We start from the raw sequence: 21,326 nt of genomic DNA, 5'->3' as shown, positions 1-21,326 counted from the left end.
AAATCCGAAATACATTAGAAAAGTGAGACCACAAATAGTCATCAATAATAAAAGAGTGGCTTACGTTTCCTTTGTTTGAGAATTGAACGGTTGAAGGTATTTTGTTCCCTCGTGTTTCAGTTACAATGTTACGGGCTTCTACATAATTGTTGTATAGGTAAGAACCTGTGAGTGAGTGAGACAAGGCGTGTGTGCAGTGTGCACTGTGCACTGAAAGCTCCCGCCTCTAAGCCGGTTTAAGTGAACGAAAGGGTTGAAAACAATAACAATTCGCAGATATACTCGTACTTGTCACATTGTCTCACCGCTTTACAACTGAAACTTCCTGTGTGAGACACAGTAACAAGATAATAGGATAAAGAGCAGAAAAAAATATCGTACAGCCAAGTTCGTTAAAATTTCAAGTACTTAAACACTACGAATTAATTAACTACTTATACCTCTAGACTTAATAAAAATTTGTGCTGTTTCTGTTTTAATAGAATCAGTGATGTCAAAAAGACCCGTTCTTTTACGTACCTACCTAATATTACTACCTAATATTAATTTTTAGGGTTCCGTACCTCAAAAGGAAAAAACGGAACCCTTATAGGATCACTCGTGCGTCTGTCTGTCTGTCTGTCCGCCTGTAACAGCCTATTTTCTCCAAAACTAGTGGACCAATTAAGTTGAAATTGGTATACGTATGTAAGTTTGTGACCCAAAGATGGACATGTAACGTAAACGAATAAAATTTAAACATGGGGACCACTTTTGGGGTATTAATGAGAAAACTAAAAAATAAAGTTTTACAAACTATATCGTGTTATATCAAATGAAAGAAACTTAATTTTTTTTAATAATTTTAGAATAAACAGTTTAGAATAGAAGTTATTCAAGAAAATATACAAAAAATGACCATTCCCTTTATCTCCGAAACTACTGGGTCTAAAATTTAAAAAAAATACACAAAATAGTTATTTACCTATAGATCACAGGAAAACCTATTAGAAATGTGTAGTCAAGCGTGAGTAGGACTCAATTACTTAGTTTTTGATCCGACCCTTACGGGTTTTTTAAAGACATTTCACTTACATTTCACATAAAAAATACATTGTTTAAATTGTGTAATGTACGGAACCCTTGGAACGTGAGTCCGACTTGCACTTGTTTTTCAATAATTTTACTTTTATTACAATTTGGTAATGTGTGCGGTAGGTTAAATTTAAAAATAATATACACATGTCCGGATGAATCCATAGACATATTTCTAAAGTGACATCCGTCAAAGTTATCTATACCTATATATATAAACGTAAAAGTCCTGACTGACTGACTCACTTAAATCAACGCCCAGCCCAAACCGTTGGACCTAGAGAGCAGAATTTGTCACAATAGGTAGCTTTTATAACGTTAGTATCCACTAAGAAGGGGTTTTTCAAAATTTATCCTCTAAGGCAGTCTAAGGTGGTGAAAAAGGGGTTGAAAGTTTGTATGGAGATCATAATTTTTTTTGAGTGCGGGACTTGAAACTTTGTACAAAGGCATATTATTAAAATACTACAAAAGTGATTTCTGCGTTTTTAAAATTTCATCCCCGAAGTGGGTTAAAAACGGGTTGAAAGTTTGAATCCATTACAAATACTTTGAATCTTCCTAGAAAGGCATAAGAGCCGATTACAAAAAAAAGTAATATTGACGTTTTTGGAAATTCAACCCCTAAGGGGATTAAAAAGGGGATGAAAGTTTGTCTTGGGGTTCAAATTTTAGAATATAAATGTTTATTAATTATAATAAAAAAAGCAAGAAAACTCATTTCAGCGTTTTAAAAAATTCGTCCCCCAAGGTGGTGAAAAAGGGGTTGAAAGTTTGTATAGAGATCAAATATTTTTGTGAGTGTGGGACTCGAAAATTCGTTCCTTAAAAGGGTTAAAAAGGGGTTGAAAGTTTGTATAGGGTTAGATAATTTAAGCTAAGTTTGAAACTTCGTAAAAAGGTATTTCATTAAAAGAGAAGAAAGCTAATTTCAGCGTTTTGAAAATTCATCCCTTCAGGTGGTGAAAAAGGGGTAGAAAGTTTTTATGGAGGTCAAACATTTTTTTAAGTGCGCGACTTGAATCTTTGCATAAAAGCATGTTATTAGAATACAAGAAAAGTGATTTCAGCGTTTTTAAAAATTCATTCCCTAAAGTGGTTAAAAAGGAGTTGAAAGTTTGTCGTGGTCGTAATTTTATTTTAAGCTAGGTACTTGAAACTTCATAGAAAGATATTTAATTAAAAGAAAAAATATTTTAGCATTATTGAAAATTCATCCCCCAAGGTGGTAAACATGGGACTGAAAGTTTGTATGGAGATCAAATATTTTTTTGAGTGCGGGACTTGAATCTTTGTATAAAGGCATATTATTAGAACACAAGAAAATGAATTTAAGCGTTTTTAAATATTCATCCCCTAAAAGGGTTAAAAAGGGGTTGAAAGTTTGAATCTATTACAAATGCTTTGACACCTCTTAGAAAGGCATTGTAGAAGATTCCAAAAAAGTTATTTCAACGTTCTTAAAAATTGAACCCCTAAAGGGGTTAAAAAGGGGATGTAAGTTTAAATGTGGTACAAATTTTCTTTTAAGCTAGAAACTTGAAACTTGGTAAAAAGGGCATTATATTAAAATACACGAAAACTGATTACTTACACCGTTTTTGAAAAGTTTGTATTAATAGTTTCGGGAGCGAATGTATTTTTAAATAGTGGACTTGTAAATCTTCTAAGATGGTCGAGAAGGATTATATCGGTAACAATTTTTTTCAGTTAGGTTCTTGAAACTTCGTAGTTTGTGAAAGACAAATTTCATGTGTTGTATATTTATTAACAAATGATTAACCGTCCCTACTGATACCTTTTGCTGCATAATGTTCTATATTATGCTCATGTAGAATATATATGAATGAATTGAATTATTTGAATGAATTGAATATATTATGTAAATCCAATTATGACGTGTAATATGAAATATTATTATAAATAAATGAGTATGAGTATAACCACCAACATACAAATCCACGAGTACGAAGTCGCGGGCAACAGCTAGTACTTAAATAATTACTGATGCAGCGGGTACGCCTTTGCTATTAGACAGTATTTATTGACAGCTCGCATTAACGAACTTCAAGTACTAGTTACGTACCTACCGAGAGACAAGTTAGCTAGTCTCGTTCGGGCTGTTAAAGCGCTCTAGTGGCTTAAGTTAAAGTTAGTAGTTTTAATCGGGGCAGCAGCTGTATATTTTAACTTGATTTCAATTCAATAAAAACACAATAAATATTCTGATGACCATCAAATTTAAATTAAAAACAGTGGATAGGACCAGACACTTGTCAATATTCTAATGTGGCGGCGGGCTAGTCTGAATTTAAATTATTGCATGTTTTTCCAACTTATTAACATTATTGTAGAGTAGGTACGCCTCGATAATCACAAAAACGTCTTCAATTGCCATAATATTTTCCAGAAAAATGCACCCATTTTATTACTTTAGGCTAATATTTTTAGGATCCGACTAATAAATTACAACTCAAATAAAATTGTAAGTGGCGCGGAGGAGACAAAGAAACGAATATTTTGTGAATTATACGCTTCCACCGGTTGCTCGCAGGGAATGAATTACTTTGGCCATGGTTACCCGGAACCAAGATATTTCAAAGCCCTACTGATGTGCTCCATCATTTGTGTAGATGCAGTACCTAATGCAAACACTTTATAAAAACAAGATACCTAACCATAAGTAATCCAGTTTACATGTACCACGGTGGCCCGCAGAAAAACAAAATGTATGTGTAGGTATTAAAATTATTTTAAACAGTTTACTCACGTAATTTTTAGCTTAGAAGAATAATCGCTTGACATGTGTTGATCCGGGATCCTTGATCAGAGCATTAAGCGCGAGTACTGCTTAGTAGGTACCTAACCGATTAAAAATAATTTTAATATGTTCGAGCCTCTAGGGAGTTTTATAGTTAAAATTACAAGTCAGGAAATACTCGTAGTCATCAGAAATATTAGCGTAAATGTTTAAAATTTTAGAATACTTACTCGATTTTCTCAGTTAAAAGAAGTTTACAAAACTCGAAAAATAGCGTCCTTATTTTGTCATGTGGGATATAGGAATATGACAGATAAGGATTTCAAAATAAGCCTCGTAAATGTAGAAGTATAGTCGTAGTTGTCTGTAAAAGGCGTAGAAACAAACAAATAAGAATACCTAAGTAAATACTCTAAGACCAAATTACATAAATTACTTTCTATGAAAATATTTTAATTTGTATTATTTCAAGTAGACACACTAAAATTCCAGCTCTGGACACTGGAGGCCTTGGTCATTTTTTCTTTCGGACATTTATTTCGGTTTATACCTAAGTAAAAATAACTTTAGATGATTGATAAAATGCCGCGAGCTGAGCTCCGGGACAATCCAATGACAAACCTTTCATACAGAGATTGTAGAGCATCTTTATAAAACGGACGTAGAATAAACGGATACAAATGGTAAGAAATTTGTAAGGATCCCGACTGAGAAGTCAATTTGATTCATTTTTGCAAGGTATACGAATTCTTTTTTACATTACGGTAGCTTTTTACCTATAGAATATTCGACATTATATAGCGCGAAGCATAAAGGAAAATTCACACTAGAACGGCCCGGGTCCGGGCCGTGGCAACTCACACTTCATTTTCTATGACAGGTGATCACGCGATGCTTTCTATAGAAAATAAAGTGTCCGATGCCTCGGCCCGGACCCGAGCAGTTCTAACGTGAGTCATCCTTAATAATATACGACTCAACAACGCATTAAAATTGGCTCTGTACTTCTAACGCTACGTTGTTGTATAGATAAAATTTTCTCTACTGAGCTCGTTCACTTACCTGTTACTAACAATGGCACTCTGTTAAACAAAAGTCATTATTTATTTTGTGCGAGCGCGTGGACTTTGTGCCTGAGGCTCACAAACAATGGCCACGCGCTCAGGCACAATGGCCACGCGCTATAACAAAAGAAATAATGGCTTTTGTTTAACAGAATGCCATTGTTAGTACAGGTAAGTAAGTGAACGAGCTCAGTAGAGAAAATTTTATCTATATAAAGCGTGCAACTTGTAACTGTGAATGGAAAATGAGCAGAGAGAGTTTTTTTGAAGATAAATAAACAAATTGACTAAGTCCCACGGTAAGCCCAAGGAGGCTTGTGTTATGGGTACTCAGACAACGATATATATGATATATAAATACTTAAATACATAGAAAACACACATGACTCAGGAACAAATATCTGTACTCATCACACAAATAAATGCCCTTACCGGGATTCGAACCCAGGACCGGTCGTCAAGATGTTAATCGATTCTACTTTCCAGGTTGCTGTCTCAAACTCATGAAAAACAAGGTTTTCTTTTTTGTTGTCAAAAAAATGCGTTTAAGTATATGTATACATAGTTGTTATCGTTGCTATAAATTTTTTCTCGTTACTATGTACTGATCTACATAGTATAAAACAAAGTCGCTTTCCGCTGTCTGTCCGTCTGTCCCTATGTATGCTTAGATCTTTAAAACTACGCAACGGATTTTGATGCGATTTTTTTAATAGATAGTGTGATTCAAGAGAAAGGTTTACATGTATAATTTGTAAAGGTTTTGTGTAAATAAGTTGAACTACCCGTGCGAAGCCGGGGCGGGTCGCTAGTAAGGAATATAAAAAAGTGTTTTTAAACTGGAATATCCTTACAAAAATGTTACAAAATAATTGCAGATCTCACATTTTTGCATTTATTTGGTATTGTTTGTTTAACGTGTTTACTGAACAAACATAATAAAATATTTTTCATGCATGTTGCTAATTTTGGAAAAAAGGCGTTCTCTTTGTAGAAAAATTTAAAAGGTTATTTATAAATATACCAATACTGATTACTAACTACATCTGCTGTCATGTATTAATCATGTAACCTCAAAGACCTTACTGCTCTATGTTGGCAGATGCCCCGGTTTGGCCACTGGCCCAGTTTTGGCTATTTGCCTATAATATAAAATAAATGTATTCATTACATATCATTACAAACTCAATTCGTTACCATACTACGCTTTAAAAACTAAAAAAAAAAGATTATTTTAATATCATAGTTTATTATCCATTTATTAAAATTTCAACTGGCCAATAAGGATGCTAAGGTGGCCAAATCCGGGGCATCTGCCCTACTTTAATATATCATTTATTAAATATGATACCAGTAAAATTATACTTAAAAAATTGTAGGTAAGAAATGCACCTTATTCGAGTAATTCCGAATTAAGTAGTTTGACACTCTCGTGGTTAAAATGCAACTTTCTCATCAGTTTTTAAAGAATAAAGAAAGCCTTTACGAGCTGGTTTGGTGAAAAAGAAAGTAATAATTTCAGCGTATTATCTATTTGAACACGCGTTTTTATTACAGATTGTATGTTTTTATGCGGGTTTATTAAAAACATGTGACGTGATATTTAAAATATTTTTGAAAACATTTTTATAAAATAAATATTTTTTTCTGGCAGATTCCAGCTCATGAGTGTTGGGTTTCGTTTTATGAATGAAGTGAAATGAAAATGCTTTATTGCCACACAATAAGTACAAAGTATAAACTAAACTAATTTAAAATAACTATTCCAATAATATTAAATACTTATAATATATATATTCTAAATAATGCCCGCCCACATGGGTGACACTTCAGCGCTGTTTTTCAGCCAAAACCAGAGTACCTTCGCACCTCCACAATCCACAATTAATAGAATATGTAAACCGCGTTTTAACATTAACTTTATAATAAATTAAATTAAACGAAAGAGAGGCAAAGTACTTTTAAACCAGGTGATTTAATCAGGTACTTATTCTATTTATCTTAGGTTCGCCGTTTCAGCCTGTTTGTTAAATAATAATATTTTGCAATGTTTTTTAAAGGTGAGCAAGCAATAGCAGAACATAGAAAAAGAAGCAGAGTTTGTGCACTAATAATTTTTGTACATTTGCTAACTGAAAATATACCTCGTTTTTTTATCATTAGAAAAAGACTACACGATTTTGACGTCTGTTTATTGAAAAACACTTTTGCAAAATAAGTCACAGCAGCAATTATGTAACAATTATATAGCATAGAGTTAGACCAAGAAAAGTCTGCAACGATTTTGATAGCATACGCAGTGTAAGTGTTATTTATACGTCATAATTTCATAGAAGTTTGACGTTTAAAATAACACTCGCACTGTGTGTGCTATCATAATCGTTGCAGACTTTTCTTGGTCTGACTCTATACAATTATGTTTAAATTGTTTTGGTTTAGTAATAATTTAAAAATAATTTGGAAGTTGCAATTGAAATGAATAAATTACGTACAAAATAATATCTGTGAAAAAACGCCAATTTCATAGAGGTAACGACCTAATATTATCCAGAGGCCGTGAGTTTAAGTCACTCAAGGCAGTAATTTCTTCACTTTTAAATTTATTCAAAGCTTAGTAGGTATTTGGTTGATTTTATATATATATATTTTTTTTTTTTTTTTTAATTCCTTTAACATGTTACGAATTGTGTTATGTTAATCAAAAGTACCTACATATGTAGTACTTACTTAAACAACGGATTATCCGTTGTTATTATTCTGTAAACTCACAAGTATACTTTAATAAATTATTATTATTATTATTACGAGCCTATTGTGTCCAACTGCTGGGCAAAGGCCTCCCCCCTCTTTTTCCATTCCTCCCGGTTTTGAGCTACATCTGGCCAGTCGCTCAAAAAGGAGTCCAAGTTATCCCGCCATCGCCGACGATAAATTAATTAATATAAAAAAATAAAAAAATAATAAGCTATGTTGTAATGTTTCCAGCGACGACCAATACAATTCGAAAATAAGTGTTTAATTTAAAATTTAACCAGCGAATGAATTGAGTACATATCCGATCAAATATTAACACATCGTTAACGCACTAGATAACTGACTCCAAATTTTAAGTAATTATAATCTGCTATCCAATTTCAGTAACTAGGTCATAACGGCAAGGAAGAGGAAACCACTTGTGAAGTTGAACAAGTTCTAAAACAAATTCAGGTAATGTTAATATTGTAGGTTGAATTCAGAAAAAATATAAGGAAATAAATATTTATTACTTCACTTTAGCGTTTCAGAAAGCAAAAAAGAGTATTCTCTAGATACCTTTTCATTCAAAACACTTACCAGCGGTATCCTTGTAACAAATCACAACATGGAAGACAAGTCCGAAGTGTATACAGAACAAAAGTTTTCCCAACAACATCCTTCAAGTCACATCGCAGCGTAGCGCGGGGACTTTATCTTAGTGTGACATGTCGTAGCACTCGTAGCGGAAGCGAAGTTCGTAGGGGGTAGGCGTAGCGGTGCTACGTGCGGACAGCCGCGATTCCGAGGAGCGACTGAGGCCGATGCCTATTTGGCAGAAAGCGGACTTTTGATTGTTTGGTCGGACTCGTGCACATGCGCTTTAGCAATTGTATCGTTTGGAACTTAAATATACTTTGTTATAATTTGTGACTCTTATCAGTGCTTTTAAACCCGGTCTGTTTTTATTAACTATTAATAAAACTGTAACGTGAAAATATAGACAAAAGTGCAAGGAAAAGTCACTTGACCACATGTAGGCGGCAAATATGATTATACAAGTCACGGTCGGTCTCTACACAAAAAAAACGGCCAAGTGCGAGTCGGACTCGCGCACGAAGGGTTCCGTAAAATTACGCTCAAAAACGGCAAAAAATTACGTTTGTTGTATGAGAGTCCCACTTAAATATTTATTTTATTCTGTTTTTAGTATTTTTTGTTATAGCGGTAACAGAAATACATCTTCTGTGAAAATTACAGCTGTCTAGCTATCACGGTTCATGAGATACAGCCTGGTGACAGACAGACAGACAGACGGACAGACAGACAGACAGACAGCGGAGTCTTAGTAATAGAGTCCCGAACCCTTTTTTACCCTTTGGGTACGGAACCCTAAAAATATTGTTGTTTTACTTTCCGTGAGTACCTACTTGGGAAAACATCTTTTTCGGGGAATTAAACGTAATTTCTCATCTTCGTAAATTTAATATTGTAAATTATATCGATATCGATAAACAACCGCGATGGGTCTAAATATACTACTAAGAACTACTTTAAACAATCATATCGGGGCTGTCTATTCAAAATATATTTCGGGAAATCGTTTAGCAACAACATTCATTCAGTGTTAATTTTATTAGTGAAACGTGCCTGAAATATTTCTGGATAACTGGTATATTGAGTTAGAGAATCTTCTAAGTTCGTTTCTATTTCGCGCTTCCTACATGTGTGAGATACCTAGCACTATTAATATTCATACTAATATACTTACATCGGTATTATATTTTCATTTTCATTTTCATTTATTGACTGCAATCCATGGTACATATAGGTGTTATAGTCATTTTAATTGTAACAGCATGGACCCTGAATAGGGTATAGCAAGAGAATCTTAATAACTAAATACTTAAAGATACTTTACAAAACTTAACATAACATAGATTTGATTAATTTCTAAATTTAATAATCCAAATATACTTCCAATGACATCAATAATAATAAAAAAATATTCAATATAAATAGCAAACATGAAAATTACAATAAGATTTACAATACGATATTTTTAAAGAATGCAGAAATGTCAAAAGGGATATTATATTCTCAGTTTATTTAATTATTCCATTATAGTGTCAACAAATTGGTATTCAATTAGGTAATAAATTATGAGATAACATTATTGAGTATCATACGAGTATGTCATAAATTCTTGGTAGGAATAAAATGTTTTATTAAGTAGCCACGATTTTAGGTTATTTCGAAATATATTAAAGGTTTCGGCTTGTTTGATGGAGTCGGGGATTTTATTATATATATTTTTATTGATTGGTAATAGGGCCCGTTTTTATATAATGTTAATTTAGGCTCTGGAAGAGCTAGCTGATTATTTCGACGCGATTATTTTTCAGTTACTTTGTCTTCATTTTTACGTATAGTTGGAAAAAATACTCGTATGTCTAAACTTTCACCATGACTATTGTGCTCTAATCTATGCGTCTACAGCACCCTGTATCACCATTCAGTAGGGCTAAGAAGGTCGGCTCTTTATCATTTGTCACCATGCCTTGCCATGCCAAGTTCTAACAAATATGTAAGTGCGAAAGTGACGCATGGGGGTCACGTTTTTACACTTTCCGGTCAAGTGAGAGTTCGTTTAAGTCGCGCACCGAGGGTTCCGTACAAACTTTCAATTTTCTCATGTAAATAGAATCACGAAAGACTTTTGACCACAAGTATACTAAGCGTAATTGTGTACATCGTCATCTATCGGCAAATTGGCTAACTAATTTGCGCGACCTGTATGTATGTTGGTTTTTCAGGGATAATTCCTTATCATGTGAACCCATTTCAACAATTTTTGTTTTATTTGAAAGAAGGTATTTTTAGTGTAATCTCATAGACATTTGAAGTATAACATATACCCGCAAATGGGCTTAAATTGCAAATAAAATGTTTGGAAAATGTTTTATGATAATTAAAAAAAGTTATCAAGATACAGGTGTGATTATATTTTTCCTTAGTGTGATAATTATGTATGATAATGTTATTATTATGTAAAAATTTTATAATTTTTCGTTGGTAAACTTCGGAGATAAGGGGGGGGGAATGGTTTTTTTTCACATTTTCCTTCATAAGTAAATTTTTTTTTTCACTATGAAAAACAAATAAAAAATTGTTTTGTTATGTTCAATTCGAGCTCTTTTAAATGATATCCCTCCCACTCGAAACAGTGACAAGACCATTTTTCATAATTAATAAAAATATAATAAAAAAATTACACTTCCAATGTGCTTGGGTTAGCGTTGTTCATAACTATTCCAAATTTCTAATCGATAGCTTCAGTAGTTCTCGAGATATCTAGCAATTTGACAGACAGACAGACAGACGGACGAGTCGCACCATAAGGGTTCCTTTTTTACCTTTTTGTTACGGAGCCCTAAAAACGATTGGCTGTCTTGTAATTAGTACAACAGGATCTACCGTCTATATAATCTTTACTTTCTAAGTATGTTCTTTCGAAAATTTGAAATTTTATTAATTACTAATGTTTTATGGCCTTGTGCAAAGCATTTATTTCTACATGATAAAATATTAAACTTTCGTCAAACTTCAACTTGTCCTAGTGAGTGACAAAACGCTTTAATTATAGCAGAATTAATTATCCATATAAGCTCTTATTCGTCATACTACTTCGCCGATAACTAAATAAGATTTTACACTGCAAGGCAATTTCTCAGGAAGATGAGTTTTACGTAAGACAGAGGAAGACCCAAAACTGTCCGTCCCCCTCCCTCAGTCGCGGGCGGATAACCTGCCTTAATAAATAAAACAAGTTCGATATTGGAATCGAGAATCAAAAGATTTCTTTCTTGTACGTAATCTTCACTTATTTACAGGGAACTGGGTTGGCATTCGAACTTTTAATTTCTATTATTGATATGTTATTACTCGCACTGCATCTCGCTCACTTCGATATATGAGTCCGACCGAGATGCGCACAGAAATAGTGTCAAAATAAATCAAATTTACCTCAATTTTTAAATTCAAATCGGCCTCCCGTTCAGCAATAGGATAAGCTCTCGTTATTTGATCTTTTATGACTTCTTTTATTATCATTGTTTTTCAGTAATCAGTGAAGTTAGGTACTTACCAAAGAAATGTATCACGATTGTTATTGCTGTTCTATCAGATTTATAATCTGATATACAAAATAGTGTAAAAAGAAAAGAAAAATCTGCAACAGACCTACTAATAAATACTAGATTAGTAGTGAATTAATCAAATAAAGAACGATTTATTTCAGATAGCCTTTGCGTATTGACATTGAGACGAAACCCATTAATGCTGCTGGTTATGATGATCAATTATGGTTAGGAAGAGATAACACCAATTTAAATTAACAGATATATGATAAGATTAATGAATAATGGGGAAAGGTAACTGTAAACGACATCGTGTGTAATAATCTAATAATTGATACCATAGCGTGTGTGAAAATTGATGCCATACGTACATACGTATTCTTCTTTTTGCTTTTATTTATTTTAATACTGTTTATTAAAAATAAAAGCGGTTTCACGCACGTATTTTTAGTCACTCGCGCGACATCTCGCTACAAGTGTTAGGTGACCCAAACCCGCCATCGCGCCCGCCTACAACAACAGCGCAAGACCTCCCTCAACCGGTTATTTCATCGCAGCGACGCGGCGCGACGCAGTCCGTGACGCCCACCCGCCGTGACCGCTACTCACTCATGCTCTGTTAGTGCTTGAAAATGGAGACCTAGGCTCTCCGGAAACATGTCGCGCGAGTGTCTAAAAATACGTGAGTGAAACCGCTAAGTTAGTTAAGTTTACTTAGAACGTTTTTTATTTATTTTTATAATTAGTATTATAGTATTCTAAGGCAATTTTAAAGGACCAAGAGGGTAATTAAGTACAACTACAAAAAATAAAAATTGTCCCACCGATACCTAGAAAACTTGCCAAGAAATGCAAAAACCGGGCCCCAGCAGAACCAGGCTCAAAAAACAAACATTACTATCCTGCTACAGAAAATAATTAAAGGCAAAATTAACAATTTTCATTTCTTAAAATACGTTGCGATGCCTGTTACAATCTCCGTTGGATTACGGCTATTAAAATACGTAATTATGTTTGAGGTAAAATTACTCCGCTTTTAATAATAATGACGAGCCGTTTGCACAGTTGTAGGAATAATTTTGATAAAAGCTTTCTTCCTAGTTATCAATTTAGATTTGTGTTATGTAAACGCTGCCTGCTATTTCTGGAGTAGGTAGATACTTCCTAGAGTCTGAGAAAACTAGTCTATATTTTTAGGGTTCCGTATCCAAAGGGTAAAAACGGGACCCTATTACTAAGACTCCGCTGTCCGTCCGTCTGTCTGTATGTCTGTCTGTCTGTCTATCTGTCACCAGGCTGTATTGCATGAACCGTGATAGATTTATGTTGCAGCTATAGCCGCTATAGCTGTTTGTTATAACAACAAATACTAAAAACAGAATAATTTATTTTTTAAGTGGGGCTCCCATACAACTAACGTGATTTATTTGCCGTTTTTTGCGTAATGGTACGGAACCCTTCGTGCGCGAGTCCGACTAGCACTTGGCCGGATTTTTTATTTAAGAACGTAGCTTCAACTAAATGCCAAATTCTTATGCCTGTGGCAAAAAGATCCAATGTTGCAAATAACTATTAAACATATAAGGTGCATTAGGTTAACTTTGACAACGGCGTAATTTAGAAAATCGCTAATATCTACTAAACAAGAAGCACTTCATACTTTGGTAACACTTACGCTACTGCAACGCTTACCAAGGCATCTTGCTTACGCTGCATCTTACGTAAGCGAACAACTAGCGAACGCGAAGCGAAGCGGCGCGGCGCGGCGCGGCGGGCCCTCAGTGTTCGCGTTCGCAACGAGATCGCCCACGTAGGACACTTATAGGTATCAAAGGATTGATTCACACCGCGCCGCATCGCTTCGCTTCGCTTTTGCGTGTTGTTCGCTTACGTAGTACGCTGCGTTACTGCTGCTACAGTAGAAGGTACTTCTATTAGTTTAGTAGATATTAGCGGTTTTTTAAATTACTCCGCTTACAAACTTATCCCAAAGCACCTCACAAACAAAACGTTCGATCAAGTAATCTTTCAAACAAATAAAAAATTAACATTGGTTCGGTTCGGTCTTTTGGGAACTACGACGTCACACCCGCACTCAGTTAAATAAATCTGTGTAGGTACTCACTTATTTGGTGGCGGCGAATTGACTAAAATCACTACATAGTTTAAAACAAAGTCACTTTCCGCTGTCTGTCCGTCTGTCCCTATGTATGCTTAGATCTGTAAAACTACGCAACGGATTTTGATGCGGTTTTTTTAATAGATAGGGATTCAAGAGGTAGGTTTATAATTATATATAATTTGCAGTGATCGGAATTGGTAGTGCCATTTCGGGTGAATGACCTTAAACATTGTACATAGGATGGATATGACTAGATTCTCCGACTCGTATTTCTCACAGAAAATTTTCTTCAAAACTCAAAAGTAAATTTCTTCATCATTATAAATACGCCATTTATTTAAAATTACTTTCGTTTAACAGTTACAATTAACAATAATACAATCATAAAATAAAACACGAAACATCAACATCACTATATTAAATGAACATTAATAAATTATTTGTTATTTATTTAACATCTTTTATTCCTTACTATCTTTGAAACTATAGTAGCAAACCATAATTTATATGGTACAAACTGCACATGACACTGACGTGCATATGAAGTTGACATTGCAATTGTTTTATCTCTATTTGACTGGCCAGCTTATCACAAAATAGGTTTAAACTAATGTCAATTGTTTAAATACATAGAGGAGATTGGAACTTATTAGGCCAGGAATACACTTGTAAGTTTTACTTACGTAAGTAGGGACACAGCTATACTACAGAATGAGATATGAATATCGTTATCTCATTCTAGCAAATAGCTTTGTCCCTACTTACGTAAGTAAAACTTACAAGTGTAATCCTGGCCTTAAAGTAATACAAAATCAGTCGAAACATTGAAAGGGACCCGGTAACAGTGATAGCACCTATAAAGACTTTTGTTCAGGGCATTTAAATCTATAATATATCAAAATTCCAGGGCATTTAACTAAAACCACATTTTTCATACATTAGGCCCCCGGTTCTTTAAAACATTTTTTAAACCAAACACAAACTTTAAAATTTTCATATCAAATCCCGGGGTTAAAAACTATATCCATACTAAGCTTACGCACCGAAGTCCCGCGAAATGGCACTACCAATTCCGATCATTGATAATTTGTAAAGGTTTAGTGTACATTAGTAGAACTACCCGTGCGAAGCCGGGACAGGTCGCTAATAACATATATTTTGACGCCACCTTATGTCATCAGGCGTCTCACGCGCAATTGCGCGAGGACTAATCAGCGGCGTTAGAGGCTCACGTTGATTGGTGCAGCGACGTAAATACGCTAAATCGGTTGCATTAAATATGAAAACTAATTTGACTCGACTGAATCGACTTTCTGAAATCTCGTAAAAACTAACATAGTTAAAAAGGATCGTCATTATTTATATACTTAGGTATATACGTACTTAAATTAATTAAATAAAAATGAAATATTCCAATTGCCTTAGTCAAATTATTTTTCTGTTTAGTTAACGAGTAAATTAAAGTATACTGGAAGAGATTGCATTATTTTTCCTTTTCTTCTTTGTTGATTTGTTCTATCTCTCATCTCTCCGCGATACCAGAACATTATTGTCCATAATCGAAACAATAAATAGACACGAGATTTATCATCCGCCTGGTTAGAAAATAATAATTTATAAGCATATTTTTTATGCAGTCACAAATCCAGCATTGTGGATAAGGGATAAGATAAATTGCTCCCGGTTATACCTACTTGCCAATATAGCTCTTACGCCTAACCGTTTGCATTGCCTTTACGCTGTTGTTTATTATAACCAAAGATACATATAACTCCGTAATAGATGGATACAGTCTAAGGAAAAAACGTGCCTCGAAAATCACGAAAATTTGATTCTCGATCAGAGGGCGCCACTAGTTTTGGCCTACACTCGTATAGAGGGCGTTGACGGTTTCGTTGGTTATTTATAATTTTAACGCATATCAGTGAAAGAACATGGGTCAAAATTATAAAAATAATTAATGCAAATAAAAAAATCATTTATCCATATTTAAATACATTTTATCGTATTTTTATAAATATTTATTTTTAGAAATGTGTCGACAGATGGCAGTGAATTTACTGGGGTTACAAAATTTACTATGACAGTACCGCTCTAGTATAAGTTATTCTATGTTATAACAATATAAATACGATTCTTAATGTAGGACGACCCTCCTTTTAGGGATAGTTTTAGGGTCACAGAAGGAATATAGCTTTGATGTAATTTGTGTTTTCTGACAGCCTACTTATGTTCAACCTATGCGTTTATCTACCTAGTTTATATAGGTACATTGCCTCTTGCCGAAAAACATCCTTCAGGCCCTTTGCCGCTGGTGGCCCGATGGAGCCTACGGCAATTTTCTTATCAGTATCTGTCCCTTTAGCGATAGGTACCCACTTATCTACTTACGCTTATTTCTGACAACAAAAGCAGCGACCCAAAGATAATCTTGGATGTTTAACATTTGGTGATTTTAAATGGATTATCATTTCCGGGCTATATTGCTACTTAAGTAAGCCTTTATAAGAAACCGTATTCGGTATTGAATTCTGTAGTTGACTTCTGAAAAGATTTCCTGAAGGGCAATTTGATTTATTTAATGACGACCATTAAATCAATGTCCTAGGCGCTCTGTCAAATAGTAAACATGTCTTTCCCAGGAGATTAAAATATTCTCCCAGCACCTGACAATTCTATTCATATTATTGTAGTATAATCTAAAAAAAAACATATAAAAAATATACTCGTGGCTCTGTGAGCTGTAGATCTCAGAAACGTAATTAAGGAATGGCTCCGCAATTTTAAATATTTTCCAAAATCTTAATCGACAAATAAATTCCATAAAACTATCGAAACTGCTCCCAAAATTTCACGAGAGTGGGTTGCGAAATCCGACCAGTAGAGGAAAACAACCGGACACAAATACCTACAGAAGCATTTTGCCCAAGCTGAAATGGAGTCGCTCGCTCACGTTTCGTGCTCACTCAGTCAATGAATGCTATGTCAATTTTTGTTATTTTACATTTAAAGTGGACACAAAAAATGACAGCAAATTTAAATAATCTGGTTAAATTTAAAGAAACCCGGCCACGCAGGATGTGGCAAATAGATTTTCAATGAATGTACATTTTCAAGCAGCACGTTTCCCTTAATAATTTCTGGTTATCAAACTACATAATTTTTATCGCGTATATATATATATCTTTACTTGAAAAATAATTATAGTGTATAACTAGCCTTATGAACCGATTTTGCATGTACAACCAGCCTTAAAGTTTGTAGTCTATGATTGTTCATTATTTTAGTATGTGGGTATTTTTGCACTTTGTAATTTTTCCTCAGTCACCCGTTGACCACGAACGCTGTAAAGAGTTCGAAACGTCGGGATGTATTATAAATTCAATATACGCGATATAATCCGTTTTCATAGTTTTATTTCATGAGTAACTATCGCGGTAACCGAAGACAATATTACATAATAAAATTAGAAACAATAGAAAATTAGGTTGTCTGTGACTTTGAGCATTATTATCCCGGTCACGGTCTACTGATACTCTTTACCACATTTTCCAGTTAAAAATATTTTATTATTTTTAATTATATCAACCAAATTATACCTTATTAGTTATTACATTCTCTTTTCACAATACCTAACTATTTTCTAATTGTGTTCAGATTGAGATAGTTCTGAGGTGTTTTAACTTTGGTGAATTTGACTTTTTGACAAAAAAATACCTCCCATATAAAAATTACTTTCAGTGCTTGGAGTAGAAAGTTTTCCTGACTACCTCAAGTATAAAAGAGTATCAAAAAGTATGTTTTTGGTAATATGACATTCTTATGAGCATAAAACAGCTTATGAAAATATTAATACAGTTGTGGCATTGTAGTACCTACGAAGTAAGTGAAAATTATCAAAAAACGCTGGATAAAAAAAACAAAGGTATGATGGAATATATTGGGCGAAAACTCACAGAATTGTAATATGATTGTATCCTTATTATAAATTTTAATAATTTCAGATTACTAAAATAAAATAACGGCTTGAATAATTATGTGCATTCGGTAAAAATATATACCAGATCATGCATGGCCGGGTTTCATCGTGTACTGTCTTTAATGAAACATGAGATCATTTTAGTTTAGACTAGGTTCTGCCCCTGACTTCTTCTGCGTGGGATGATGATAATGATGACGATGCTACTAACTGTTCTTCCTCGGCTCTCAAACTAACTCAAATTTTAACTATAGGTTCAGCGGTTTAAACTAATTGAAGATGTAACAGACACACAGAGTTACTTTCGCATTTATAATATTAAGTAGAGATATTTAATCCAAGGGTTTAAGAAATTAAATAATTTCACGGTTTAGACTCACTTGTTTTACTCACTCGCAACAAAACAAGTGAGTCTAAACCGTGAAATTATTTAATATTAGTATGTCTCACAACAGTTTAAATAAGTAATATCGCAAGATGAGCTATTGTATCGAACTATCGTAAGACAAAGTTACGTAAAAATTAGCTTCAGCATCGTGGCAGATACAAGTATACCCGTAAGAGTATTATATTGAGCATTTTATTTCCGCACTCGGAGCAGCATCTTTTTAGAAGTACTTTTTTCGAATATTACTCACGGAAACAGCGGTAGCGTACTGTTTACACAACGCCCGCCTTTCCGCTCATATTCAATGTAGTTTTCAGTTTAAAATTCAAAGCGTAGCTTATGAACTCGGTTAGATTCTGAATATGCTCTCTGAGAACCTGTTTTCTAAAATGAGCGCTGAGCCATTTTCATATCGCGGGCCGCGGACACAAGATGTGCCGTTGTAAATATGTAAAAAGAAAACTGGAACAGACTTCCTTTTAAAAATAAGTGTAAGTGCCTACCTAAAACTACTAATGCCGCTATGCTTAAATGCTGTCTTTTTGCCATTGTAGTGTGCGAAACATAACACTTCCCTGAAAAGGCACCTTCTTTGCTGGTTTTTCGAGACACTATTGACTGAAGAAGGGTCGTCCCTTTAATATTGTGATATCTGTTACTGAAATACAAGCGAGGAGCTTTCATTTACTTTGCGCAAAAAAATTGAAAAATAAGACAGATGTACAAACGGTGAACATAGTAAAGTTAGTGATATAATGAAATTACTTAAGACTCGATTTTACCAAGAATGAAATATTTAATAAAATAATATGATTTGTTCCCAAAGTTGTGTAATCAAAGATTCGCTTATTTTAAGCTTAGACATTAACACTGAAGGTATGTATGGACTCATATTAAAAATATTATTTTTACCTCGGCAGCTTAAATGGGTCGATTCACGAAAGCTGGCGCGGATTTTCTATGAACAGTTCAGTACAAAACTCGCGTCAGCCATTATGAATTTATATATACATAGGTAGTTACTTAGCTACTCTCCGGACCTTTACATTTCCATTTCTATTTCCTCTGTCCCTGTCTAATCATTGGTGAAAAGAGAGAGAGATAGAGAGAGAGAGAGAGAGAGAGAGAGAGAGAGAGAGAGAGAGAGAGAGAGAGATATAGAGAGAGAGAGAGAGTAAATTGTTCTTTCGAAAACATCATTCAACCGCATATTAAACATACCTACCTACACAATAAACACAGCAAGTCAAAACGAATGGTTTCATTTCGGCTTTAAAGAATATTACATTTTATGCACTTACAATTATATTATTCCGTTTATTTTTACCCGTAACGTTCAATAATTTCCATGTTTTTTATTGAACTTTAACTGTTTTAAGCCAAAAGGAAATGGTTGGTAAAAATACGTCACCATTATGATATCAAACTCATTCACCCTAAATATTTAGACATTTAGACATTAAACCACAATTACATGGTTTTTACACATTAGTTCGATGGTGGGGTTCGATTTTGCGGGTCGAATACCTATGAGGGTTTTTTATTATCTTTTAATGCAGTTTTTCTTTTTCTATATTCGATCTCGTGGTTTTTTTACTTTTATTTTCTAATCTTTCCTTACTGCTCTATTTGGATGAACCAACCTATAATACAGTCAGCAGCTACAGAAATCTTTGATCTAATTTTCACAGAAGTCTGTACCTATATGTTTATTAACTTCTGTGAAAATTTGATCAAAGATTTCTGCAGCTGCTGACTGTTCCCTGTTGTCTGCTGTCTGTTTCTGTCCAAAGGCAGCGTTTTTTACAGTCAATTGTACTTATTTTTAATTAATTTATGTATCAGTTGAACCAAACATTCAATACTCTATTAAGAATTCTTAAAATATATTAAAAAGTTTTTTGTTTCTATGTATCCATTTCTATTGATTGATAACGTAACAAAAACACACGCTTATTTATTTTAAATTTCCTGTGATGAGCAGAATAGGCCAGGAGGGACCCACTCCACGCACCCTTTGAAAAATACTACGCTTATTTGCATTTGAAAAGTATGACGATTGACTGCGGGGTCTTTTTCAGTAATAAAAATTCGACCATTGGTGTAAATCAGCGTTAGCGGTGAAGAAAGAACATTTTTTTATCATTTCATGCACCCATGTTGGTATCTAACTCAAAATAATATTACACCACTCTTTTTTTTAGTGTTCAGATATTATCTACGATAAGTTGTCCGAGGGTCAAGCGATGGAGATTACACTAAAAATATGTCTCCCTAAAGTACCTCGCCGCAGGGAAAATAGGAATGCCAATATTACCTTTTAAATGTCAATACGGATTAACTTAAAGCGTTACAGAATAGATGTAGGTACGTATAATGTTTATCATTAAGCTTAACACCTAGTTCGGCGGTGTTTATTGTAGGTCTTTATACATGAAGTATATGTAAATTATGTTATATTAAACAACATAAATTAAAAAGGTTTCTTGTAGGACAAATCAAGCAATACGTTTTATTGTGGTACTTACTAATAATGAATAGTACAATTAATTCAGTCGATCGGCCAAAAACCGCAATGAAACGAAACTCGCATGCAAGTTCCTCGCGGTCGCGGTCTAACTGGAGCTTTAACGCATTGACTGCCAGGGGGCGTGGCCTAGGAACAAACTTGTATGACGGTGAATGCACAGGTGCGTTGGGGGCAGTGAATGTGTTAAAGCCCGAAGGATCGACATTTCCCGACTGGTCTGCCTTCCCCCCTTCCGGACAGCTAATTCCGTTGCCAGATACAGAACGTTAACATCTCCAGCATCTTCTGGTGACGCCTCATAGAAAATCGAAACATGTGTCGAGATTTATACTTTTGAAAGAGGTTTGTTATATTTATTTGCGTACCTACTTTTCAGGATGAGAACACGTTAAAATTGGGATGTTGACATGAATCGCGAATATATAATATGTTATGTTTTTACCATAACAGGGAATATTTGAATGTTGAAAATCATATTTTGTAAGTGTAAATATGCGTAATAAATTAATTAAAAATAATTTAAAAGTATTTAAAAT

At 34.1% G+C, this 21,326-nt stretch overlaps 1 protein-coding gene across 1 annotated transcript in view; it reads right to left on the bottom strand.

The window, feature by feature from the left end:
- LOC134751789 (lachesin-like) overlaps positions 1 to 8,517 on the bottom strand; it is a 48,568-nt gene extending 40,051 nt beyond the window's left edge. The window contains exon 1 of the mRNA XM_063687282.1: positions 8,233 to 8,517. Within this exon, the coding sequence (XP_063543352.1) occupies positions 8,233 to 8,311 (79 nt within the window). The 5' untranslated portion in view covers positions 8,312 to 8,517. The remainder of the gene's footprint in view (positions 1 to 8,232) is intronic.
- Between the last annotated feature and the right edge of the window lie 12,809 nt (positions 8,518 to 21,326).

This window comes from Cydia strobilella, chromosome 2 (assembly GCF_947568885.1).
Source record: "Cydia strobilella chromosome 2, ilCydStro3.1, whole genome shotgun sequence".
NCBI classification, from domain to species: Eukaryota; Metazoa; Arthropoda; class Insecta; order Lepidoptera; family Tortricidae; genus Cydia; species Cydia strobilella.
The sequence above is the reverse complement of the archived record's forward strand: the minus strand, read 5'-3'. Positions and strand labels throughout refer to the sequence as shown.